This window comes from Miscanthus floridulus, chromosome 5 (assembly GCF_019320115.1).
Source record: "Miscanthus floridulus cultivar M001 chromosome 5, ASM1932011v1, whole genome shotgun sequence".
Lineage (NCBI taxonomy): Eukaryota > Viridiplantae > Streptophyta > Magnoliopsida > Poales > Poaceae > Miscanthus > Miscanthus floridulus.
In genome coordinates this window covers 44,565,217-44,592,458 of record NC_089584.1, presented here as the reverse complement: position 1 = coordinate 44,592,458, position 27,242 = coordinate 44,565,217, and the positions used below count along the sequence as shown (strand labels likewise).

Sequence of the window (27,242 nt, the reverse complement as noted above, 5' to 3'; positions counted from 1 at the left end):
TCTCAAAATAATTCACCACCTCATATTTCGAACTTAAACAATTCTAACTTTAATTATATATATAATTACTAATATTTAGGTTATTAGATAATCTTATTAGATTAATCAAGTCATATATTCTTATAGTGTTACCTATTTAAAGATATAAATGTTAATATTATTTCTATAAATCTAATTATAATTGAGATTTGTTGATTTCTCTGAGATGGAGATCTATTTTAGAGCGAAGAAAGCAGTAGCAGATGCATTGACACAAACGTTGGGCATGGACAATGGCCCTGTACGGCTTGCTAAAACTTGGCTGAATTGGCTGAAAATACTGTTCTGGCTGAATTGTTGTGAGAGAAAAATACTGTTTCGGTTGAAAAAATAAGCTGAATAGTATGAATTATAAGGTAAGTCGAACGGGCCATGTGTAGCTTCTGGAACTTGTCACGTCACACCACGTTGACACGTCCATCTGTCAGTCTAACCATCAAAATAGGCCACAAATAAAGATCATCAGAAATAAAAATTCATCAATTAGAAACGGGCGAGGAAAAGCCAAAATCACCCCAAATTTGGCAGGCAGCACACCCATCTGCTGCTCGTCTCCCCTTCCTTCCACGGCGCGGCAGTCCGGTCGTGACACCTACCGGCTCACCGCCCCTTTCCTTCGTTCCTCGAACCGCTCGCTCCTCCCCTTCCGCTTCCGCTTCGTGTCTCGCCCGCACTTCCAAACCAAACCATCCATATAAATCCCGCGAGGAATCTATGACCGGCGAGGAGGAGGAGGAGAAGGAGCACGGTGGCCACAGGTACGTCAGGATGCCGCCGGAGCCGCCCGAGCCGGAGGGGTTGGCCGCCGCGTCGTCGGCGTCGTTCCGCCTGCCGGAGTCGGCGCGGGTGTTCGACGAGTTGCCGCGGGCCAGGATCGTCGGGGTCTCGCGCCCCGACGCCGGGGACATCACGCCCATGCTGCTCTCCTACACCATCGAGGTCCACTACAAGCAGGTCCGTCCCCGTGCGCTGCCGCCTCTTCCCAACTCCGGATTCGTCTGGCCTTGCTAGCTCCTCTGGTTGGGCGGGCAGCGCAGTAGTGCCTGGCATTTGGCGGTGTAGAATTGCTGCGTGAATTGGGCGTTTGGGTGATTTGTTCCCCCGATGGGCTCCGACTACATTTTTCTAGGTGATCTCAGAAGCTTCGATTATCCCTTGAGGTGCCGGGAACTGAGTTGCTCGTTCGATTCGGGTTCTGTGAGTGGCTTGTGGTTCAATTCGGGCGTGCTGCTCTGATGTGGATGCGAATATGGAAGTGACTTAAGTACTTGTGTACTATACTTTATTTATATATATGATAAAGGTCGCTTTTGTTGAATTCCTATTCCTTTTTCACCAAAAAAAACTTATTGGGCTTATTGTGGAGGAAAATGGTACCTCTTATGTGCTTTGGGTTGCAATATTGTCAGCGTGACTCAATGATTGCATGAGTTCCGTCTGGGATTTTCCATTCGATGCAAAAAGCTGGTGAACTCTTTGCGTTGCTGCCTACATTTCGCCTCTGCCATTGTTAAGTGTGCTAGCAATTTGAGCTTCTTGCTACTCCTTCAAAGTCCATTATCTTTTGGTGGGGTACAAGTGGTTGAGGTGATCATTGTATACCATTTAATAGTTAACATAGGAGATTAGGACTTTGTATGGCCCACTATCATTAAACTTCTTTTAGAGAAAAGGGTAACCCATAGTTTTCAATAAAATCAACTGCCATTAAACATTTCTTATATTTGGTGCTTTTGTGTGTGCACTGCGAAACAGAAAAAGTATATGCTTACATGGAATTCAGGTAGTTTTCGTTTTCTCTCTTTTGCTTTCAAAGGGACTCAAGTTTTGCTCTTTTTTTTAGGGGGGGGGGGGGGGGGGGGGGGGGAGGTAATATTAGACTGCAATTTGGTGGCAACTGTATGAGACATTCAGTGTGATGTACTGATGTTATTAGATGACTGTGGGTGAAGTAGTTGGGTGGACACAGAGAACAGAATGCGAACTGGGGTGCTGCTTTCTGAGCCAATCAACCAAGTAAAAAGATTGATGTGATATGTCCCCTTGTGTGGTTGGCATCGAGTCAAGACAAAAATAAATAGTACAGCTTGCATCAGTTGATGTAGCATAGCATGGCACATTGATTTTCTTGTTGATGAATAATGTGAAAACCTGATTCCACTGGAATATTTGGGGTTGCTTTGTTAACGTTCATTTATTGCATTTTAGCCTATGCAATTCCCCAAAATATGAACTCTGAAATCCACTAAATAATGTTCACTAGTTCTTCTCTCAGTTTAGGTGGCTTCTATATAAGAAGGCTTCACAAGTGGTATATCTACATTTTGCATTGAAGAGACGTGTATTTCTTGAAGAAATTCATGAGAAACAGGAACAGGTTGGTTACATAATCTTTATGATTATTTTGAGATGTGCTTGAATATACTTATTCTTTCTGGTTAACCACTAAATGCATTGGTTACAGCACATTGCAAATATATGCCATATAGTGCACCTTTTTTCTTGACAAAATTATTTAGTTTATAACCATCTAGGAGTTGCTTCTCATTACGTTTTGCATTTCACTATGTTTTCTGTCATTTTCACTTGCTTGAGCCAGCACATGCATTTTACTTTGAGAGCTGTTTGGGGTTCTATCCGCTAATATAGCAGCGCAATGCAAGTATGCCTTCTAAATGAGTGATTTTGCTGACCTGATTATATCCCTTTCTTTGAGTGTCAACTCTACTCAGCATGATACGATTATTTTGTGTGGAAGCTTCATTTTCAGTCATGAAGAACTGAACTAATCTCCTTTGTTTAATTAAAGGTCAAAGAATGGCTTCAAAATTTGGGGATCGGGGAGCATATGCCAGTTGTACATGATGATGATGAAGCCGATGATGTGCATGTTCCTTCACAGCATGATGAACACTCTGTAAAAAATAGGTAAAGTGGTGGCTTATTAACAATGTTCCTTATTGAACTAAAAGAAAAATGGAACTTCAGCAACGAAATCTTGTAAACAATTTTGATGCACTTGAAGCAGTTGGCTTCCCACATATCCATGTGCATGTAGTAATAAACATACTTAAACTTTGGCTGCAGAAATGTTCCTTCAAGTGCTGTTTTACCTGTTATTCGGCCTGCCCTTGGTCGTCAGCAATCAATCTCTGATCGTGCAAAGGCTGCCATGCAAGAATACTTGAACCATTTCTTGGGAAACTTGGATATTGTCAACTCAAGGGAGGTAACAAAAGCCCGCTTCCAGTAAAAAAATCTTAGTTTTGATGAAAAATTGTAAATATAACCAAAGTATTGTGCACGTGTCGATTAGAGTGGATCATCCTGTTTCTCATTTCTTTTAGACTGTAACATCTGTTAAAATGCAGGTTTGCAAATTTTTGGAAGTTTCACTGTTATCATTTCTGCCAGAGTATGGGCCCAAGCTAAAGGAAGATTATGTTACAGCAAGGCACTTGCCAAAAATTGAAATTGAGATGGACAGTAAAGAGAGATACTGTTCATCATGCTGTTTTAGCTTTTGCAGTAGTAGCTGGCAAAAGGTACTAAGCAATCTTTGATGATTTTATTTTGTTGACTAACATGATGCTGACTTGTATATGAACCGTTAAATCTATCGCTTCTTGATAGGTTTGGGCTGTACTGAAGCCAGGATTCTTGGTTTTACTCCAAGATCCATTTGATCCTAAGCTTTTGGACATAATTATTTTTGATGTGTCACCTTACACTGATAGAGATGAAGGCCAAACCACTCTAGCAAAGGAGATAAAGGAACGTAATCCATTGCATTTTGGATTTGAGGTATTTCTTTTCTGTTTATGAATTGCTTGGTCTAGCAGCTTGACATATCACTCCAATCAAACAACTAATACTGTTAGTGTCTCTCCAGTGGACTTATATGTTATCACTCCTACCAAACAAGTAGACTAAATGGGTTCTTTAGCATAACATTTTTTTTTGCCAATTTTGGGTTCAAGTCCAATCAAAACAAAATATTGCTAGTTGGTTTTAGTTGCTTACATGAGAAGGGCCAGTTCTCTCGTGGGGATGACTTTCAGGTAGGAGGTGGCTTGTCCAGCTTATAAATGAACTTAAGGGTATTGACACCTTGGGTCTTTTGAGACATTTTTATTTATGCTGCCTTTAAAACCTCGATCATTTGTTTTCTACAGTAGACAGATTATTAATAAGTCTTAAGCCACTCAAAGAGACAAGGTGTTAACTAGCACAATGTTCTGTTCTTTTTCTCTCGAACACACAGGGAGGCTGTGTAAGAAGAAAGAAAGGGAAATAACCCTTACAGAACACACGCACTCCCCTCACATAGTTGTGTTCTACTTCTATGCATGGAGCATTTTGTGAAGCACCACAACAAATGCAGTAGTCCAGTATTGTTGAAGTCATACACTGTTTATGAAGAGTTTTGCATTTTATCTAGTATGAAAATCTTGCTGTATATGGCAGTTTTTTTTTTTATTTTTTCTGAGCTGTCATGACAAATTCACCTGGCAGATTCCAGTCATCCTTGGGTATAGGGTTGTTTATATAATATATGCTATCAATTAACTATTAAGGACCTTGATTATTTACTTCAAATCAAGTTATTATGTTTTCTCCTTCCTCATGATTGAAACATGCCTGCCCTCAAGCACTGTTGACAGTGACTACAGTTCATGTAATTCCCGTGCTTAGAAACTAAGATTTAACTCCCTTGGCCTATACCAGGAGGCTATATTGCGCCCATGTGCTTGATCTGTATGATAATAAACTATGTATACAACTGGCAAACTTGTGTTTTCTTGTGAGAAACCTTCTCTATAGTTTTAATTTAACCAATTTCAGAGCTGCTTTGGTACTTTGAATGATGCCGAACTCACTTCATGGACTTGAATCTTTATGTACAGTTGTAGGCTTGTGTCTACTTGTTGAGAAACTAGCTTGATAACCAGTTGTTTCTTGCATTTCTTCTGTGTGCTCTCCATTTGTTCCTCATGTTCCATTTTCCTTCCATCCATGTTTTATGTAGAAAGGAGATTGGGAAAACACCACACCCCTAATGAGGGGGGGTGACCTCTATTATATAGCCAATCAGGCTTGGTATATAAGGAATACAATCAGTGTACATGGAAGGAATGAACAAGCTTCCTAATACACATATATACTTCCTAATACCCGCCCGTAGTCGTAGCGGGAGGATCACAGACGCAAAGACTGGACCGAAACTCAGTGAACAATGGAGTTGGAAGGTCCTTCATCATGATGTCCGCGAACTGGTGAGAGGACAGCACATGGAGGACCCGGACCTCACCCAAGGCCACCTTCTCACGGATGAAGTGGATGTCAATCTCGATGTGCTTCGTGCGCCGATGATGCACCGGGTTGGCTGTCATGTAGACAGCACTCACGTTGTCACAGTAGACAACAGTGGTCGAAGCGAGCGGGACATGAAGCTCCTGGAGAAGTTGGCGCAGCCAACAACATTCGGCCACAGCATGAGCCACAACACGATACTCCGCCTCAGCACTGGATCGAGACACCGTGGTCTGGTGCTTGGAGGACCAAGACACTAGATTGTCGCCGAGGTAGACGCAGAAGCCGGAGGTGGAGCGTCGAGAGTCCGGGCAGCCAGCCCAGTCGGTGTCGGAGTAGGCAGTCAGAGACTGAACAGAGTCGGTGCCGATGTGAAGTCCGGAGGAGAGTGTGCCCTTCACATAGCGCAGGATGCGCTTGATTAGGGCCATATGGGGCTCGCGCGGATCATGCATGAAGAGGCACACCTGCTGAACCGCATACGCCAAATCTGGTCTAGTCAGGGTGAGGTACTGAAGGGCCCCAGCAAGGCTTCGGTACTCAAAGCCGTCCTGGAGCTTGGCGCCGTCCTGTGCCGAGAGCTTGGCATGAGTGTCAACGGGAGTCGCTGTAGAGTGACACTCAGCCATACCAGCATGCTGAAGAAGATCCAGGGCATATTGTCGCTGAGACAGGAACAGGCCCTAGGAAGAACGCGTCACTGAGATGCCGAGGAAGTGATGCAGGGCTCCAAGATCTGTCATGGCGAACTCGGAGTGAAGGCGCCCCATGATGTGTTGGAGAAGAGTCGAGGACGACGCGGTGAGGACGATGTCATCGACATATAGCAGCAGATAGGTGATGCTCGGCCCCTCTTTGTAGACAAAGAGGGACGTGTCGGAGACGGAGGCGACGAAGCCGAGCTGACAAATGAAGGAGGCGAACCGCTGGTACCACGCCCTCGGTGCCTGCTTCAGTCCATACAAGGACTTCTGGAGGAGACAGACATGATCTGGAGCGGCGGGGTCGACGAAGCCGGGAGGTTGCTGGCAGTAGACAGTCTCAGCGAGATGTCCGTGAAGAAACGCGTTCTTCACGTCCAGCTGGTGGATCGGCCAGGCGCGAGAAGCGGCGATGCTGAGGACGGTCCGTATCGTCGCTGGTTTGACCACCGGACTGAAGGTCTCGTCGTAGTCGATGCCGTGGCGCTGGGAGAAGCCTCGAACCACCCAGCGCGCCTTGTGCCGGGCGAGTGACCCATCAGCATGGAACTTATGCCGGAAGATCCACTTGCCCGACACGACATTGGCACCGGGTGGCCGCGGGACAAGGCGCCAAGTGTCGTTGTCCATGAGAGCCTGGAACTCGTCGACCATGGTAGCACGCCAGTTGGCGTCGGCTAGAGCACTGCGGTAGTTTGCCGAAAGCGGAGAGGGCGATGATGGCGTGGCCGTCAAGCCCTGGTAGGACACCCGCTGAATGGCCCCAGTCACAGTCCGAGTGACAGGGCGTGTAGGAGTAGGAGGTGGCGACGATGCCAGGACTGCGGGCGCCTGAGGTGCCGCGGGCACAGGAGGCGGCAGAGGTGTGGGCGCCGGGGCTGCTGGTGCCAGGACCATGGGCGTCGGCGTTGCAGGAGGCGCCGAAGCAGGTGCCGCAGCCGTCGGTGGCCGCCTGTGTAGTGACGAGGCAGGGGCGGCACCAGCTGGCTGGTAGGCGTCTGGCGGCCGGTGGAACCCCCAACTGCAGGAGCAGGGACAACGTCCATGCGGGCCGTACCGGCAGTTGAGGAAGAGGGCGGCGTCCCGCCCGCAGACGGAGCACGGTACACGACTGGGCCGCGCACCAGGATTGCGGGGTCATCGTCGGGAAGTTCCTGCAAAACAGCGGGTGATGGCTGCGGCTGCGCAACGTCCGAGGACGGAGCGACCGAGGCAAGAGTAGGAGTAGCAGAGGGGCTCGACAAGAGAAAGTCGAGCTGTGACGGGTGAGTAGGGTGGGAGGAGAAAGGAAAAACGGACTCGTCGAAGACAACATGGCGAGAGATGATGACTCGACGGGTGGATAGGTCAAGGCAGCGGTACCCTTTGTCGGACGAGGGGTAACCGAGGAAGACACAGGCTGCAGATCGAGGAGCAAGCTTGTGGCGTGCCGTGGTTGAGAGATTAGGGTAGCACAGACAACCGAATACACGCAAGTGAGTATTTGGGGGGCTGGGAATAGAGGAGTTGGTAGGGAATGTTATTCTGAACAGCAGAACAAGGGCGCCTGTTCAGAAGATAAGTGGCGGTGGCGAGCGCCTCGGCCCAGTATGGGGCGCCCATGGAGGCGTGAATTGGTAGGGTGCGAGTCACATTATTAAGGGTGCGGAGGACACGCTCAGCTTTCCCATTTTGAGGAGAAGTATAGGGACATGAGAGGCGCAGGTGGATGCCCCGAGAAGTCAAAAAAGATGTGAGTCTTATTGACAAACTCGGTCCCGTTGTCAGCCTGTATGCTGCGAACGGGAAGACTGAACTGTGTATTGGCATATGCACAGAAGTCTGTGATGTGTTTGGCGACTTCAGACTTGTGAACAAGAGGAGTCGTCCAACAGAAATGTGAGAAGTCGTCCAAAATGATAAGGTAGTAGCGATAACCAGAAATACTAGCTACCGGAGAAGTCCAGACATCACAATGGACTAACTCAAAAGGAGTGGAACTGCGAGAGCTGGAATTAGAGAAAGGTAACCGCACATGTTTCCCTAATTGACATGAGTGACATAGAGTGTGACTGTCTTTATTACAAGTAATGGATGCTTTCTGTCTAAGTGTAGTGATGGCGGCAGGACCGGGATGACCGAGACGGAGATGCCACAAACTGGAGGAGATGGCGAGACCGGCGTGGGGTGCTGCAGAGCTGGCGGCTGGAGGAATGGTGTAAAGATCGTCGGTGCTATTGCAGCGAAGAATCTCGTGTCTGGTCGGAAAATCCTTGACAGAAAAACCAAAAGCGTCAAACTCTATGGTGCAGTTATTATCCTTAGTAAACCGACGAACGGAAATCAGATTACGGATTAAGGAAGGGACAACAAGGATGTTGTTAAGCTGAAAACTGGAGGTGGGGGTGGTGAGGGTAGAGTTGCCACGGCACGTGACTGGAAGGGTGTGGCCATTACCTACAGTAATGGAGGAGTGAGATGGAGGGAGTCGGGAAAGAAGAATACCATCCGTAGACGACATGTGGCCAGAAGCACCTGAGTCAACGACCCAGACACCATTCTGCAGCGCCATCTGGTTCAAGGCAGCGACCAGTCCCGCTTGATCCCAGGTGGGCGCCTGAGGGGGCGCCTGAGCGGGGACGTAGTCAGCGTGGGCTTGCGGGGGTTGGCCCAGAAGACTAGGGGCGCCGGCGCGCCAGCCCCCGCTGCCCTGACTGCCGGCCTGCTGGAAACCTGGAGCGCCGTAGGAGGTGGCTCCAGGACTGAAACAGAACCACGGGCCGGTGGGGCGAGGGCTGCCGGATGGGGCCTGGAAGCCGCCGCCGCCCTTCTTTTGCTGCCACCGCCGCTGCCGCTGCGGCTGCCGCCATTGGTGCTGCTGCCGCCGGGCTGAACAGGTCCAGTAGGTGGGCGACACCCGCCTGGACAGCCGGAGGAGGAGGACGAAGCGTTCCTGGCAAGCAGGGCGGTGGAGTTGGAGACCTTCTCCTCGTTAGCGAGGCGAAGTTCCTTCAGAGCGAGCATGTCCCGCGCCTGGTTGAAGGACGGGAAGCCGGCGATGGAGTTGGCGATGTCGTCGGTTGTGGTGGTGAAACGGGGGTTGAGGCCGCGGAGTAGGTTCAGGACAAGCTGCGAGTCCTAAACGGGATGACCGATGTTGCGAAGGGCGTTGGCGAGGGTCTTCATGCGGCCGCAGTACTCAGCGATGGAGGAGTCGCCTTGCGTCATGGAGTGGAAATCATGGCTGAGGAAGATCGCCTGGGACTGCCTGTTGGCGCGGAAGAGTCCCTCGATGGCGAGCCAGAGATCCCGGGCGGTCTGGTCGTCATCGGTCATGGCGAGGTCGAGGACGGAGTCGTCGACGGAGCCGAAGAACCAGGAGCGGACGCAGCAGTCCGCCTGATCCCAAGCAGGATCCTGGGGGCGAGGAGCCATCGTGCCATCGATGTGTGACCGGAGGCCGAACTTACCGCACAATGACTTGAAGTACGACGCCCATCTGGAGTAGGCGGTGGACTTCATCGTCAGCGTCACGGGAATATGAGACTTGACGTTGACAGTGGCATAGGGTTGGACGGTAGGGGAGATGAAGCCGCCGTCGCCGGGCGTGTCGCCAGCAGGAGCACCAGAGAAGCCGCCGGTGGCAGTGGGCGGCACAGAGGTGCCACCATTAGCAGCAGGAGGCGGGCCAGAGGGCGGCACAAGGCCAACAGTAGGGGCTGTGGGGGCGCGCCGGATCCAGAGGGGATGGTGGCCATGGCACAGCAGGCCAGGAGGGGAAGGCGCAGGGAGGCAGGGGGGAAGGCGCAGGGAGAAGAGAGAAGGCTCAGGATCTAATTAGCTGATACCATGTAGAAAGGAGATTGGAAAAACACCACACCCCTAATGAGGGGGGGGGGTGACCTCTATTATATAGCCAATCAGGCTTGGTATATAAGGAATACAATCAGTGTACATGGAAGGAATGAACAAGCTTCCTAATACACATATATACTTCCTAATATTTTATCTACATATGGTCCCTATTTGGCTTATAGCGAAAGGCCATGATGCAAATAACTCGCCTCGTTTTTGTGTCATAAGAAAAAAAAATTGACAATGGATTTGTGTAGCTCAAATAAAAAAGATAAAAATTACCGTTCGTACTGGGCTTGATTTTGCTTTTTTTTTTTTTTTTTTGGCTGGCCTGGGCTTGATTTTGCTGGGCAAGCAATTTGGTAATGCAGTAGAAGTGACATCAGTGTTTTGTTCAAATTTTCTAAATACTGTGCTTGTGGAAGGTATCTTCTGGGGGGCGGACAATAAAATTGAGAACAAGAAGTTCAGCTAAGGTAAAAGATTGGGTTACTGCAATAAATGCTGCTCGACGACCCCCAGAGGGCTGGTGTCACCCTCACCGCTTTGGTTCATTCGCACCACCTCGGGGCTTGACTGAAGATGGTAGTGTGGTACAATGGTTCATAGATGGTCATGCTGCATTTGATGCTATTGCTTCTTCCATTGAGGAAGCCAAATCAGAGGTTAGTGCACTTCAAGAAGTGAAAATATTCCTGATACAAGTTGAAGCCATCGCCATATCATGAAGATAAGTAAATGTTGGGTGCAGATATTTATAACTGACTGGTGGCTGTGCCCAGAATTGTATCTTCGACGCCCCTTTCACTTTCATGGATCCTCTAGGCTTGATATTCTTCTGGAATCAAGGGCGAAACAAGGTGTACAGGTATTTAATTATTTTTAATCAGCAAAACTGTTAGAACCTTGGTTCCAGTATGTGCTCCGTCTAATCTATAAGAGCTTTATTAACTGGTTTTTACAAAATTGCATTTATTTGTAAGGGTTAGTAGTGGACTTTAAGATGTGAATCAGTTAGGTTTAACGAAGATATTGTTTTCCTTTTTTTTTCCTTTTTTTTTCCTTTGGATGATTATGTTGGATTTTACAAATATGCATTCTAGTTGAGTTTTGATAATGCAGGCTTTTAGTTGTTATTTGTCTATGATTATATTTTATGAAAACATTATTCGGCTACAAATGATTTTAAGGTTATCCTGTTTCTAAAGTATTGAGGAAAAAACTTAGTGGGAACTCATTATCTTGAGATTTGGAAGAAGTCACTTTTTTATTTAAGTTTTATTTATCTTTTTTTTAGAAAACGCAGGAGAGCTGCGCTTCATTGCATTAGAGAGAGAAAAAGGTCCCCATACAACTCCCTTCTCTCATACGGGGACCAAATATGAGAGAGAGATAAACAGACCAAAAACTAGCCTATGAAACAGAAAAATACATGACCAAAACTTGACCTAGCTGTTTAAATTACACCAGTTAGGCCTAGGTCTTGCAGCTTCTTAGCGCCGGCCAGATACCAAAGGTTGTGTTCGTCTTTGAGGTCTCTCATAATGGAATCGACCGAGGGAGCCATCCCCTCAAACACACAGGCATTTCTATGCTTCCATATCATCCAAGCACCCAAAATTATTAGGGAATTTACCCCCTTCTTGTATTCTTTTTTCACTTTCTTCAAAACCTTGCGCCACCATTCGGCGAAGCTGCGCTCCCGCTGCCTTGGAATGCAATCACCCAGGTTCAGTGGTGCTAAAAGATTGAACCAAACCTGTCTTGCCACCACACAAGATACTAGCAAGTGTTGTACTGTCTCATCCTCCTGATCACATAGGGGGCATTGCTCAGGATGAGGCAGCCCTCTCTTTTCAAGTCTATCTGCTGTCCAGCACCTATTATGAATTGCCAACCAAAGAAAAACCTTACACTTATTTGGAGCCCAAGATTTCCAGAGTCTTCTCCAAGGCTCAAAGGTTACTGATCCCTGAAAATAAGCCCGATAAGCAGATTTAGAGGAGTAGCAGCCCCCAGGTTCCAATTTCCAAATGTGTCGATCTTCAAAATCATTTAACTGAAGACCCTGGACACAGTCCCATAGTTGCAGAAACTCCCTGATTCCAATCCAAGACAGACTCCTACGTATTACAGAAACCCATTTATTATTGTCCAAAGCCTCAGCCACTGTTTGTCTTTTACGGACCCTTGGAGACACACTTGCAAAAACCTCAGGTGCAAGAATCTCCACTGAACAACCATGCAGCCACCTGTCTGTCCAAAAAAGCGTATTATTTCCATTTCCTAACTCTGTGCGGACAGCAATAGAAAACAAGGCTAGTGAGTTAGGATGTGAGGGGAGTTCAAGATCAATCCAAGGTCGATCAGTTCGGGTTTTCTTATGCCACTGCCATCTAGCTTGCAATGCCCAAGCCATGACCTCAAGATTGATAATTCCTAAACCACCAAAAACCAGTGGTCGGCTGACTTTTTCCCATGCAACTAAACAACAACCTCCATTAGCTTGTTCCTTCCCCTTCCAAAGAAAGCCTCTTCGGATTTTATCAATCGCATTTATGAACCATTTTGGAACGTTGATGGCGATCAGAAGATAAATAGGTATCGCTGAGAGAACAAACCGAACCATAGTAATACGCCCTGCCCTATTCATTAGGACAGCTTTCCATCCTGGCAACTTATCAGCCACCTTCTCAATCCAAGGCATAAGGTCAGCTTTTCTCAGTTTCTTGTTGGATAGAGGCAACCCTAGATAAGTGCAAGGAAATTCGGCAACAGTGCAAGGGAGGGTATCTCTTACTGGCTCTAGGGAAACATCATCACAACGGATAGGAATAATGCTGCTCTTGTGCAAATTGGTCCGCAGCCCCGAGGCCATACCAAAGGCATTGAGAATTTCCTTTGTGACCTCTAGTTCATCCTCAATCGGCCTTATGAAGAGAGCAACATCATCAGCATACAGAGAGAGACGCTGTCCAGAAATTCTTTGGGAGAGGGGTTGCAGGAGCCCTTCCTCTCCAGCTTTGACAAAGAGACTATTAAGCACATCCATAACCAGAATAAATAACATGGGGGATAAAGGATCGCCTTGCCGGAGTCCACGCTGATGCTGAATAACATTTCCAGGTTCCCCATTTATCAATACCCGAGTGGAAGAGGTAGATAGCAAATTTGAAATCAGATTGCACCATGATATGCCAAAGCCCAAGTGAGAGAGTACTTCCAGGAGGAACGACCAAGCTACCGAATCAAAGGCTTTAGAGATATCCAATTTCAGAAATAGACTTGGTACCTTTTGGCGATGAAGAACCTTTACAGTTTGTTGGACAAGGATGAAATTATCATGAATACTTCGCCCTCTAATAAAAGCACTCTGATTTGTAGCAACCACAGAATTGAGATGGGGTGCCAATCTGTTAGCAAGGATCTTGGTTACTAGTTTCGCGAAGCTATGAACAAGACTGATGGGGCGAAAATCTTTGGCCAGCATTGCATCATCCTTTTTAGGGATGAGTGTGATGTAAGCTGCATTAAGAAGCCCCAATCCCCTAGCATTTCCTTGCTGCAAAGTGATAATAGCAGCCATAAAATCAGATTTGATCACCGACCAGCATTCCTTGTAAAACTTGCCCGTATACCCATCTGGTCCTGGAGCCCTATCAGTCGGCAAGGCCTTAATAGTTGCCCAGACCTCCTCTTCAGTGATCGGGCTATCCAACATGGACAGCTCCGAAGCAGCCCTATGAAAAGATTGTAGGTTCAAAGAGAAGGATCGATCAGCGACTTTTCCAATCAGATTTTCATAAAAATTATGCATGACCTCCTGCTTGCCCTCTTGAGATGTGGCCACTCTATCGCCATCAATAAGTTTGTGCATAAAGTTTTTCCGCTTCCGAAAAGTCGCTTGCTTATGGAAGAATGAAGTGTTAGCATCACCCTCTTTAAGGTATCTAACTCGGGACCGTAATCTTGCAATGGTCCTTTCAAACGAGGCTAGCCTCAAGCAGTGACACTTCAATTCTCTTCGCAACCACTCCTCATGTGAGGAAAGCTGCCTCATGTCTTGAGCCATTTCAAGTCTATGTAACACCTCACGAGCAAGAGCTAGCTGTGACTTTATGTGTCCCACCTTCTTGGTACTCCAAGATTGCAAGGCCCGTGTCAACCTTTTAAGCTTGATAGAGATGCGCTCAAGGGGGCTAGCATTTGTCACCGGTTCTTCCCAAGAATTACTAACTGTGTCCAGAAACCCTGGCAATTGTGGCCAAAAATTTTCAAAATGGAACCGTCTTTTGCCTCTAACACCATCCTGAAGCCCAAGCACTAGAGGGCAATGATCTGACATCTCTGTTGCATGACTTTGTAATACACAGTCAGGATAGATGTCTTCCCAATCTCCTGTACAAAGAACCCTATCCAACTTGACCAGAGTAGGTGAAGCCCTCTCATTAGACCATGTATATCTTCGGCCCTGAAGTGGAATTTCCTTAAGTTCCATATCATTTACAAAGCGGCGAAACCTTCCCATTAAAGCCCTGTTCACATTGTCATTGTTTTTATCTTCAGCAGAGTAGATCATGTTAAAATCACCGGCAAGCATCCACGGTCCGCTGCAGTGACTTCTCACCTCCCTTAGTTCTTGAAGAAAGGCTGGTTTCGCCGCATCCAAATGAGGCCCATAAATCCCAGAAAACCACCATACATTCTCTCCATCTGTTCTGAACTTGACTGAGACAGAATGTCGAAGAACGCAATGGCACTCTGTTGTAAAAACCTCATTTCTCCAGGCAACCAGGATTCCTCCCCTAGTTTCTTGGGCAGGGAGGTAAACAAAAGATTGAAAAGCCTGTCCTAAAATAGAAAGCACGTCATGAACTGAGATGTGAGAAAGCTTCGTTTCTTGTAGACAAACCAAAGCCGGCTGACAAGACTGCACAGTCTGATGAACAGCATCCCGACGCGCTTTATCATTAAGACCTCTTACATTCCAAATTAAGACATTACATGGAGCCATAATTGAAAAGAGAAAGTACCATAAGAATAGGGAACACCCTAAACCACAGAGATGCTAGCTATGGAGCACACCTCATCACAGGAAGGCGCATTCCAACCAAAGAGTGCTGCTAGAGCCTTCACATGATCATGACTCAAGGTTTCTTCAAACATCTTGACATACTGTCCCATTGCTTCTTCAGAAATGCCTTCATTACCAGTATCTACATTGTCCTCCCCATTCTTAAACTGTAACTGTCTGCAAACAGTTGCTACAGACTTGTGATCAGAAACTGGCGGCAGCTTGGCCACCCTTCTGCTTCTTCTGGGAACGAAATCCACTGGCAATGTTTTCTTCCTTGGCTTGGGAGGAGGGGGGCGCTGCAGCACAACCCCCACCGGCTTGGTAACCTTAGCTATGAAAGCCGAGGTTGCAATTGGTGTGGCGGCAGGAGCAGCATGAGTAGGCAGTGCTTTAGAGGATGATCCATCTCTCATCACAGTTAGGGAATCTGACTCAGCATGAACAAGGGCAACGAGCGGAGGCGCAACCGTGGCTGCAACACACACTGGCCGAGACAGAGGGGCTGGTGGTGGAGCCAAGGCATCCTCTACGACACTCGCCAGGGCGAACACCTCCCTGACTGATCGATGGACCACGGGCGAAGGCACCGTTGCGCCTACAACGCGCACCGGAACGAGGTCCGGCGGCGGAGGCGCGAAGGCCTCAACGGCATCCACGGAAGACAAGTCTTGCTCTCTGCACACTGCCGGGCTGGCATCAGGTCGCTTTGAGGTGGGCGTGTTCTTGCCACGACGGAAGTAGGTCTTGATTGAAGGAGCTGCACCGGAGACAGTCACCAAGGAGTTGGTCCGATGATCCAGACTGCTGCGGACTGCCGGCGAGACACCAACAGTGATCAGAACGGGATCATCCAGAGGAACAAGATGCATCGGAGACATTGAGTTGGGGCCCAACAGAGGGGCCACTTTAGCAACCTGGGCCGGCCCAATTGTTCCAGAAACACCAGGCGACTGTTGCTTGGGGGGCTTGTTAACAAACAGCCGGTCCACATCCTTCTCCGGATCCCCCAGGATCTCGTCCTCAACACCCGAGGACGGAATAATGGCGACGGCCACCAAGTCATCAAAGTTTTCCTCGGTAATTGGATGGTTGCATGGGGAAGTAGGAGCAATCACAGCCGCCGCCTCCTTGGGCACCGAGCGTGCAGCGCCGGCGAGCGCCTCCTGGACTCCCGAGCCGCAACCAACACTCTCAGGGCCCGCGTGTCGCAGGAAACGAGGCGCATCGCCTCGGGAAGGGGATCCGTCCCCCGAGCTTCGCGGAGAGGACCCCGGAGATCGAGAGTCTCGTCGCCGGCGACGACCTTCACCATGCCCGGCCGGAGGCGGAGCCGGAGGCGCACCCACGCCCGACACTCGCCCAGCAACCGGCGCCACCGTAATCACAACATCATAGGACAGAGCACGCTTCAGCGGAGGGTCTTCAACAATCGGAGCTGGCGGTTCCACAACGACGAGCTCCATGGCGGCCGGAATCTTCTCAAGTTGCAAACACCATGCAGAAAGCCGGAAGGTAGAGTAATCCCGGCGATCAATCGTGTCAGGGTGCAGAGCACTGATCCAACACCACTCATCCAGGAGATGTTCCGCCGTCTCCAACTCCCACACATGAGCTGGGACGCCGCGTATCTCGACCTCGACGAGCTGGGGCAGGGTGACACCAGTAGCATTCTTGAACCGAGACCAACGCCGGCAATGTAGCGTGATCAGCGGTAGGTGGATAGGCCGCCCTTCGTTGTAGACGCGAGCAGCATCATCTTCAGACGAGAAAACCAGCAGGAGCTCATTAGGCCGCAGGCGATGAAGCACCATCGAGCCACCCGGGAGATCATAGCGGCGAGCAAGCTCAGCCACCAGACCTTCAACCGGGGCAGCTGCGTGATCTCCGACCATCAACACCGAAAGGGCACAACGAAGCTCCTCCTCAGCTCTATCCATTCTTTCCGAGCGATCGAGAATTCGCCTAGGCCGTGTGGCGGCGCCAGCGCCGGCAACCCCCAAAGCACCATCAGCTGGAACCACCGCAGGGGGGTGACTGGTGCCAGCAGGTAGGGGGAGACCGCCCTCACCTAGCGCAGAAGAGCGCCGCCGCCTGACCCGTCGACGACGTCGCCGGCCACCAGTCTCTTGGGTTCCAACCCTTCCATTACTGCAGGCAGTATCCGGAGAATCCCTGTCCATAATCCCACCAGCAGGAGGAGGAATCAAAGCGGCGCCGCCACCGATCCCGTCACTCCCGCCGGCAAAGGTAGAGCCGGTGTCCTTTCGACGCCAGACAGCCGTGCACGGCTGGTTGATCACCGGAGGTCGAGATGCTGGCGCAGGGCGAGCAGCCATGCCAAAATTGGGACACCAAAAAGCCCGATGACCCAACCGGCGGCACTTGAAACAGCGAGTCCGGTTGTTGCAGGCGGCCGCACGATGGTCCGGCGAGAAGCAGTTGAAGCACAACCCGCGGAGGTCCACAGGAACCCGGCGACGAGGTCCCCGTTCCGCACGTAGACGAGCCTTGCGGGAACGGCGGCGTTCTGCCTCCTGCCAGCCTTCAGCGTCCGGACCACGCTTGGGGGGCGACGGACGGGAATCGACCGAACGCAACAGGATTCTAGGAGAGGTGCAACGCGGCGGAATCACAGGCGGGACCGAGGCCGAACCCGCCGGAGCAGCGGGGATCGCCGCCAGGAGCACCTCCTTGAAGGAAAGGGACGGGGTGCCACCGCCTGACTTCCCGGAAGGAGGAGTTTCACGACCCCAACGCTGGGCCTTGCTACGTCCAGAAGCTATCACGGGGGAAGGCCTAGACGCCGGTAGAGAGGGGGGAGAGGTGGCCACCGGGCTCGGAATGAGGGCCGGCGTGGGGCTGGTGGAGGCGGTTATGGCGCCCAGGCGGGTGGGAGGGAGGGAAGGTTCCATCACCCCTCTTCCGCAAGCTCATGCCAACATCCAAACGCCATTGTCTTAATCAGCAGCACAAAATAAGTTTTATTTATCTTAACCTAATTCAACAAGATTTTTGGTGGTAAAGGTCTTAAATCAATTCAAACATTTGTCTATGGCCAAGATCCAAACAAGTCAACATTTGAGGGTTAGTTGTATCACATGATAAATAAACCTATCTACAATCTACTGTACGGCATGTGTTTGCTTTCTCTCTTCTTTTATTCTGTCAATAACTAAAGCTTTGTATTAGTAAGACAAGAATGCACTACTTAGCAGTAGTCCAGTAACAGAGCAAAGAATCTAATCATCTAAGAACCATTTTTCTTCTTTAATATAATGATGCACAACACTCGTCCGTGTTCGAGAAAAAAAGGAGCTAATCACACAATGGTTGTTCTAGACATGAACCTAGTGCACCGTGATTGAAGACCTGTTTATTTGAGCTGCAGCTTTTGGACTTGCTCAAAAGCTGGCTTTCTGACTTTTTGGCTTCTGGCTGTTGACTTTTTGCTATTGACTTTTGTAATAAATTTTTAGCTTCTCAGCACACTCTCAGCGTGCTTTTCAGCTTTTAGTTTATTTCCTCAGAAGCCAACTTTCCAGCTTTTCAAAATCCAGCTCAGCAGCTAGGCTGATTGTTTCAGCTTCTGGCTTCTGGCCAGCAAAAAGCTGAAGCAAACGGGTCCTGAGCATATCTTCTGTATATTGGAATGCTTAGGTTTAACTGTGTAGATATTTCTGTACTTCTAGCCTGCCATTTAATCAGATTCCTTTGTCTAGTGTTCCCATATGCTCCCAAATGTTTTGCAATGCAGAAGTGGTCATAAGCAAGACTGCAAGAGCATAATTCTCAGCATTCAAATATTTCATTGATCAAGTAGAAACTGAACACAGTTTGCTTAATGCTTATCATGAATCATTTTTTGTGAATAACACATTGGAGCTAGTTTTTTTTTCCTCGAACAACGCAGGAGAGCTGTGTGTCATTTCATTAAGAGAGGAAAAAAAAGGAAAAAAATACTTTACAAAAAACGGGATGGCTAGAAAAAACCTTCCCAACACACCCAACTCACACTACATACTGCAAGAAAAGAAAAGAATAAAGCTCGACCAAAACCAACTTCCACACTAGGCCACTAAGGGTCTGATTGGTTGATTGCACAACCCTTTCTCCAGGCTCCAGTAATGCAAATTGAGCTTGTTTGGTTGCCTGTACAAAGCTTTATGCAGCATAGCACTATCCTCAAAGCACCTTAGGCCTGCATCCCACTATTCGCTCAAAACTCAGTGTATCCAGCTATGCAGCCCAAGCGTGCACGCGCTGTGCAGGTCATGGCCCGTTTCCTGCATCCGCTCTGCACTCTGCAGCGCCCAATGCAGATGGGCTGGAGGGTCAGGCTGTGCTCACCTCACTCTTTCCCATTCTCTCCTAGTCCATCTCCGCTCTTCTTGCTCCCATCGTGTTCATGTTTAGTGACGACGAGAGTGGGGGTTCCTGCCGGCCATCGGGATGGATCACAGCAGCGAGGGCCACATCGTCGTGGCTGTGCAACGCACACTGGACAAGTCCTACGCGTTGGCCTGTCGGCAAGGAGAACCAGGCGGCGCTGGGCGAGGAGATCAGGCGGCGTTGACGGTGCTGGAGGCCACAGTGCGCCTGATTCGTGTGTTGCAGGCCGAGCTTGCCGCTGCTAGGATCCAGATCGACTGCGCGCGCCATGGGTCATGTCGCTGCGGCCTCCGGAGCCGCCGAGGACCTGCATGACTACCTTGCCATCCTAGCCCAGCTCGAGGAGGTGCATGCCGATGCCTCTGTTGTCGTCCTGCACGCCTGCGGCCTTCTCTCGCCGGCGCACGCTGGCACCTCTCTCCCTCGCTCTCCCTTTCCCTTTCTGCAACCAACAGTGATGTGGCTACTTCTCGCAGCTAGAGCTGGTGGACCAACAGTGGTGTGGCTACTGCAGGACCAAGGAGTCTTGGGGAAGACAAGTGAGAGAGATGAGTGAGGACGTGAAAATGACGAAGGGTAAGGTTACCTATTGGGATGAAGGGGTAAGCATATTAGTTATTATATGCAGACAACCAAACACATAAAAATGTATTCCTCTATGCAGTTCAAGAGCTGGCACAGACAACCAAACGCATGCATAACAGGCTACACCCTCCTATCTAGACAAACCAAACAACAACGAAATGCATTGCCTTATTCAGGCTAAGGATATGCTGCATAAGTTCTAATGCAATGCAATTTCAATACAAGTAACTAGGGATGAAAACGGATCGGATACGGACGGATCACCGATATTACATTTGTTTTCATATTTCTGTCCGGATTCTGATTCGAATACGGATAGTGTCAACTATGTCGGATAGGATACGATTGGATATCGACATCATAAATATGCGATTTGAGTATTCGGATACGGATACGGTATCGGATGTTGGATATCCGGACTCGGATACGGACAGATCTCAACCCCTCTAAACGGATTCGGTTTCGAATACGGTCGGAAAATATCCGTACCGTTTTCATCCCTACAAGTAACCAATCAGACCCTAAGGGCTTGGAGCAAGCGACCTCAGGATGAGCTTCCGAAGAGCAGAAGCACCAGCCAAACACCACTAGTTTTTTATGTATTGATCATAGTAATTAGTTATACTAATTATCAGTCTCAGTAACTAAGAAATGCTATTTTGTTTTGCAGATTTACATTCTTTTGTACAAGGAAGTTTCTCTTGCATTGAAAATCAACAGCATGTACAGTAAACGGAGGCTACTTAACATTCATGAGAATGTTAAAGTTCTGCGCTACCCAGATCATTTCTCGACTGGCATATATCTATGGTACAACGGGAGTTTTATACTTTTTTATTTTCTGTTAGCTGTAATTAATTAAATTCTCATCATTCACTCTTTTCTGTGGCTTGAAGGTCTCACCATGAAAAAATTATTGTTGTTGATAATCAAGTATGCTATGTTGGAGGTCTTGATTTGTGCTTTGGTCGTTATGACTCCCCTGAGCATAAAGTTGCGGATTTTCCTCCATCAACATGGCCTGGAAAGGATTACTATAATCCTAGGTATTTTTGTTATTCAGAATTTTTATTAGGTTCCATGCATGCATACTTTATATATTAATCATTTAGCTTGTGTGCTTACTATTGTTGTTTGTAAGGGAATCTGAGCCAAATTCTTGGGAGGACACAATGAAAGATGAGCTTGATCGCACTAAATATCCTCGCATGCCTTGGCATGATGTTCAGTGTGCACTTTATGGTCCAGCATGTAGAGATGTAGCAAGGCATTTTGTTCAGAGATGGAACTATGCAAAGGTCAGTTGGCTTTAGGAGTTTTTTTCATCTGTATCAGTTCTGAACTTAACAATCTCACCTATTGCAGAGGAATAAAGCACCGAATGAGCAAGCAATTCCATTATTAATGCCTCATCATCACATGGTAATTCCTCATTACATGGGTACAAGCAAGGAAACAAATGGGGAAACGGAGAATAAACAGGGCCATGATAAGGATATTAAATTTAATAGGTTAAACTCCTTGATAACACCAGCATCATGTCAGGACATTCCGTTGCTTTTGCCGCATGAACCTGATCACCATGCATTCGCAAGTGGAGATTTTGGACTGAATGGCATGAATATCACCAATGGTCTTTCAGACCATGCAAATAAAACCAATTGGAACCAGCAGGCACTGTCGAACCGAAAGGCCAAACAAGATCTTTCTTTACAAGATTTACAGATGAAAGGATTTGTGGACAATGTCGGTTCCCTTGAGGTTTCAGTGTCTAAACACTATGGCACCTCAAATCCAAATATGCAACACATAGATAAGGAGTGGTGGGAGACACAAGAACGAGGAGATCAAGTTGCCTCTGCGCTTGACGTTGGAGAAGTTGGTCCCCGAGCAGCATGTCGTTGTCAGGTTATCATGCACTGACGATTAAACTGATATTAATATCCTGATACTTTATTTGTACTTAATGGTATATGTTGGTTTACAGATTCAGCCGCCCCAAACTTTGTGTTGTGCATGCCCCTTGCAGCTTAGTGCTATTCATTGTTACACAAGTAAACGTGACCATGGTGGTTCAAGGGAACTTTAATACTTTCTCAGAGAATAGATATGGCATAAGAAGTCCCTAGTTAGAAGAAAATGTTATGTTTGTCAAGATTTATGCCGAATGCAACATTATAACTTGTTTGTTTTACCAACAGATAGACATGCCTGTTTGGACATTTTTGCCTGTGTTTGTTGCTTTCTTTCTCACGGTACAATCTTACCATGAATTCTCTAACATACTGATGGAAAATCTCGCACTGGCTTGATTTGTTTGTGGCGACCATCTGTGTGTTCTATTAGACTATTACATATGGTTTTGGTCATGCAAAAAGATTTTTTTTTTGTTCAAATAGCCGATGGTGCATAATCTTTAAAGTTTCATGGAAGCTAACAGATTCTAAGTTTTGAATAATGGAAATAGCATCTTGAAGTTTCATTTTCACTTCTCGCTTGCCAAAGCTGTTGAAATATCCATAGTTATTCCACACCAATAAAAAAAGGAGTATCCATAGGCATGAGCTGTTCTTAGGTGTCACTTGAAAACCCTTGTCTCAAATTATCACATGCAGCATTTGTTAAATCCAGGTTGCATTAATCTGTTGTCCTTTTTTCTCGAAAACGCAGGAGAGCTGCGCTTCATTATATTAAGAAGAAAGAAAGGGGGCTAGAGCCCTACATTAATCTGTTGTCCTAGTCTCCAAGTGGATTGAAATGAATCAGAGATGATATTATTGTCCTCTTAGATTGCTTGTATACCAAGTAATAACGAAAATCATACTGTACACTAATATCTAACCAATTAAAAGTTTTCTGTTATTTAGGTTGTTAGAAGTGTTGGCCCATGGTCAGCAGGAACAACTGAAATCGAAGGAAGCATCCACAATGCCTATTTTTCTCTCATTGAAAAGGCAGAACATTTTGTTTACATCGAGGTGTGTTTTTTAGTTCTGCAGTTTTAAGCCATAAGATTTAAGTTTCGACGTAACACTTTATTCAGAGTTGTTCACATTCATATGATTGAGAATCGATAGATTTGATGTTTCTATATGCACATAATTACAAATAGACTGATATCCCTTGTAACATACATTATTTCTGCTGTCCTTTGCAGAATCAGTTTTTCATATCAGGTCTTTCAGGAGATGACACAATTAAGAATCGTGTATTAGAAGCACTATATAGGCGTATACTTAGAGCAGAAAAGGAGAAAAGGCGCTTCCGGGTTATTATTGTCATACCACTTTTACCTGGTTTTCAGGTAGCGTGCTTTTGTATCGATTACACATGGTTTGGTGTTTCAGGGTGGCTGTATAGTTACATATTTTGTTTCAGGGTGGCATTGACGATGGTGGAGCTGCGTCTGTGAGGGCAATTATGCATTGGCAGTACCGAACTATTTGTAGAGGACCTAATTCAATTCTTAAGAATCTGTATGATGTGGTTGGCTCGAAGGCACATGATTACATCTCATTTTATGGGCTTAGAGCACATGGCAGATTAGGTGATGGGGGTCATTTGGTCACTAATCAGGTAAGCTTTTTTTTGGTGTTTCTTTTTTTGGGGGGGGGGGGGGGGGGGGGGGTTTAAAAGGTTCTGTTACACTCAATAGGTCATGCCTTTAGGCAATGGTTAGTCTCTGTGCTTTCCTTTAATTCTTTTCCTAACAACCTGCATGTTGCAGATATATGTGCACAGTAAATTGATGATTATTGATGACCGCATGGCATTAATTGGCTCAGCTAACATAAATGATAGAAGCTTGCTTGGATCTAGGGATTCCGAGGTATGACTTGTATATTTGCATGGTGCTCTTTTTTTAACAAACACATGCTACACTTATAAGTAATTAGCCGGCCAAATAGATGAAAGGTTGTACAGTATATATGCTTTGACTCCATGCAGGCAATAACTGCTGAATCCAAGCAGCTTGATTAACTTAGAAATATCCTTCCCTAATGGAGGGATACTCCTAAAGTTATGCAATTAGGCTAAACTGGGATGTAAATTATTTTTCCCTTCCCTGTATATATCTTCTCTATTTCTTTTTCCTCTTCTGTATAAAAAAAAACTCTTTTTGTATTGGAAAGTTTGCTGTTGAAGGTGAAGAGTGTTTTAGTTCATGACCAAACTGCAATTAGTGAAGATCAAGGCATGATTACCAGGATTACTTAGGCAATCCCCTGTTATTTACACTATAACGGAGTCTTACTATTCTTTCAGATTGGTATAGTTATTGAAGATAAAGAGGCTGTCAGTTCTATAATGGATGGAAGACCTTGGGAAGCTGGAAAGTTCTCCCTCAGCCTACGACTTTCTCTATGGGCAGAACACCTTGGTCTTCTTCCAGGAGAGGTTTGGGCTATATATTTCATTATGCTTTAACCACCAATTGAAACTTTAAATTGAGAGTTGCAATAAGTATAGAAGCATTGTGAGGAAAGAAGGATTTATAGTCTAAAGTTCTCTTGTTTCTCTGTTTGGTTTTTTTCTCAAAGTTGATTGTATGCTATCTAAACCATGGGATATTAATTGCCAACCTAGTAGCTTCACCTTCATTGTCTTTTGGCTTCCTATTGTGACACCCAGTCAGACAGGTAATCTAACAACCTGCTGTATCGGTATTTGAATCCAATTCCTCGGTAAATCTGACCTGATCAGTTTTCAATTTAAGGCCCATGTCAAACCATTCCAACTAACACCACCTCAAATCCGTGTGTCCTAATATTTCATATTGGTACTGCATGGTAGCCATGTTCACGGTTTTGAAGCAAACCAGCTAACCCGTTGACCCGAGCTGGACCTGACCAGTTAAAGGTGATTGGGGAGTTTTTACTGGTTTCCGGGTTCGAACCATGTGTCGAAGAAACAGGCTGGGTTGTACTGGTTTAGCCCTGCAAACTGTTTGACCCGTCAGATTCACCGCGAATATTGAGCGGAGGCAGCTTTCATGTTCACTGGCCTTGTGTTCGTCGCTGTTGGTTTTAGCTACTCATGAAGTCAAGCTGACGAATCCGCAGCATGCCAGTTGCATTGGACCGCCGGCATACAGTTACGGTAAAGATGCAGCCTCCTTCCTTTCCATTGTCAGGTTCTGTTCGAGTAGCATCTCTCGCCTCTCGGCGGACTAGCTACCTCTAGACCTAGGACGCGGGCCGGGGAGTTGGTGACCAGGGCCACTCCGTGCGTGTGGATGCTCACCTCTGTGTCACCCCTTGCACATCAGCTCCATCGAGCCGTCTCCTATACGTGGACAGCTTCTCTGGCTTAACATCCATGTCTCAAGGAAGATGGGCGGCCCAGCTGCATGGCACGTCGGTCGGGATGTCTGGTCCACACGGCGCAAGGCTGTTAAAGAAGAGAACGAGCTGATCAGATCGCTACATAGCACTACCACCCAGAGTACCTGGCACTGAATGAAAGTCGGTGTCGCTGATGCTGCACTGGGTTGCTCACCTTCAGGAGGAGAAGGTGACGAGCTTCAGGAGGAGATGGCAAGTTGTGGGCTGCCAAGCATGCGCCGGTCGCCAAGCTCCTTGTCCAAGGTTGGATGCCTCTGTTGTAAATTGCATTTGCCGATGAGAATCCTTGGATGAACAAGCGAATGCAGACTGGATGTTGATAGTTGTGGCGAGGAAGACAACTAGGAAAATAACGGTTCATATCATCTAAACTGTGGGCCAGTGAAACTGGCCCAGCTCAACCTGCAGCGCTAGTTGTGCACACTATATAGCCTTTCTACGTCATGGATTTGGCGAACAAGAGTAAATGAACAAGCGCACACTATATAGCCTTTCTACGTCATGAACAAGCGCTAGTTGTCCATGAACAGGTCTACTGCATGGATTGAGCTAAGATGCCTTAATGCCTTTCTACGTCATGTACACAAGTGCAAACAGAGTAAATGAGTTGGACAGAGACACTTGAAGAAGAACCATCACTATAGCTTTCTGCACACTATATAGAGTGAGTGAGACTATGGATCAGCAGGGTATCTAGAATAAAGCCAACCACAGCAAAAACGTTTCACCCCTCTTCCCATCTGAACACATGCAATTGAACTATCTAACACCCAACTCTTTGAATCTGTTTCATGGCAACCCTTTATAAAGTAGTCCTGAATATTTTACGTATGCTTTTGACAGAAGTAGAATAGTTGCATGATGCACATACAGTTTAGGGCTCTTTGTGGGTTTGATTCCACTTAATGTGTATCTTCACCTTCAGGTTAGTTGCATTATAGATCCTGTGGATGATTCAGCGTACAAAAACATTTGGATGGCCACTGCTAAGGTGAGTGTAGTGGAGATACTTTATCTTTGCCCTTTATTTCTTTTAAGCTATTCAAGTTAGAGACTGAACTGTTTGTTTTGAACTAACCGCTAAACCAGGAAACCATTTTAGTATGACTAAATGTCACTGCACCTGTCTATGAATGTCGTGATTTCACTAACTAATGATTTTCCATTGCATTTTTTTTATCATAAGAATGCTACATAATGAGCACTAATACTTATTTCCCCCCCTCAACTGAACAAACTGATACATGGCAGGAGAATACCATGATCTACCAACAAGTATTTTCATGTGTTCCCAACGATCACATCCATTCTAGGTGCGGAATGCAGGACCCGTCTTCAAGTTTTCATCCATTTCAGTCGAAATATTGTGCTCGCTGGTCTCTGAAACGATACCAAACTCTTGCAGGTACCAATTTCGCCAAAGTTTTGCTCATCGGAAGGAGAAAATTGGCCACACAACCATCGACTTGGGTGTTGCCCTAGAGAATCCAGAAACTCAACAGGATACAGACCTGGCATGTGTCAATCCAATGGAGCGGTTGCAGGCCGTTCGGGGTCATATTGTTTGCTTCCCTTTGGAGTTCATGTGCCAAGAGGACTTGAGACCTTTCTTCAGCGAAAGCGAGTATTATACATCTCCACAAGTTTTTCATTAGTTTTTTCCCCTCGCCTTTGGCGAAAGTCCACCCATAGGATACTTGTACATGTTATAGGGTTATTATAGTTGTAGATGCCTACATAGTATCTCGTGTCTGGACGAATAGGAAAAAGAAAAAAAAAACAAAGGAACAACCATATCCTTGCCAGTTTCGAGTATAGGATATGGTGGCCAATATTTGTACATGGCCAAGATCTGTACAGTTCGTTTATCAGAGTTAGGTAGGGCAAGAGATGTTACACTATTAGATTCGTTCTTTCTTGATGCAAAATAAAAGTCACTTATAAAGACTTAACGTTGAA

General features: G+C 46.9%; 1 protein-coding gene across 1 annotated transcript; it reads left to right on the top strand.

Annotated features, from left to right (window-relative positions):
- Nucleotides 1-521: 521 nt before the first annotated feature.
- LOC136449893 (phospholipase D zeta 1-like) lies at nucleotides 522-27,242 on the top strand. Its single transcript, XM_066450127.1, has 20 exons — nucleotides 522-993; nucleotides 2,315-2,416; nucleotides 2,849-2,967; nucleotides 3,127-3,268; nucleotides 3,411-3,584; nucleotides 3,673-3,843; nucleotides 10,313-10,552; nucleotides 10,639-10,755; nucleotides 20,609-20,748; nucleotides 20,835-20,984; nucleotides 21,080-21,236; nucleotides 21,304-21,846; nucleotides 22,806-22,916; nucleotides 23,096-23,242; nucleotides 23,317-23,514; nucleotides 23,666-23,767; nucleotides 24,205-24,336; nucleotides 26,209-26,274; nucleotides 26,535-26,596; nucleotides 26,689-27,242. Exons 1-20 carry the CDS (start codon nucleotides 754-756, stop codon nucleotides 26,936-26,938), a joined length of 3,363 nt encoding a protein of 1,120 aa, XP_066306224.1. The 5' UTR covers nucleotides 522-753; the 3' UTR covers nucleotides 26,939-27,242.

Excerpts from the sequence above, each read along its gene's own strand:
- LOC136449893 (XM_066450127.1), top strand. The coding sequence starts at position 754 with ATGACCGGCGAGGAGGAGGAGGAGAAGGAGCACGGTGGCCACAGGTAC. Across the intron at positions 2,968-3,126 it reads GAACACTCTGTAAAAAATAG|AAATGTTCCTTCAAGTGCTG; the intron begins GTAAAGTGGTGG and ends CTTTGGCTGCAG. Across the intron at positions 3,585-3,672 it reads GCAGTAGTAGCTGGCAAAAG|GTTTGGGCTGTACTGAAGCC; the intron begins GTACTAAGCAAT and ends GCTTCTTGATAG.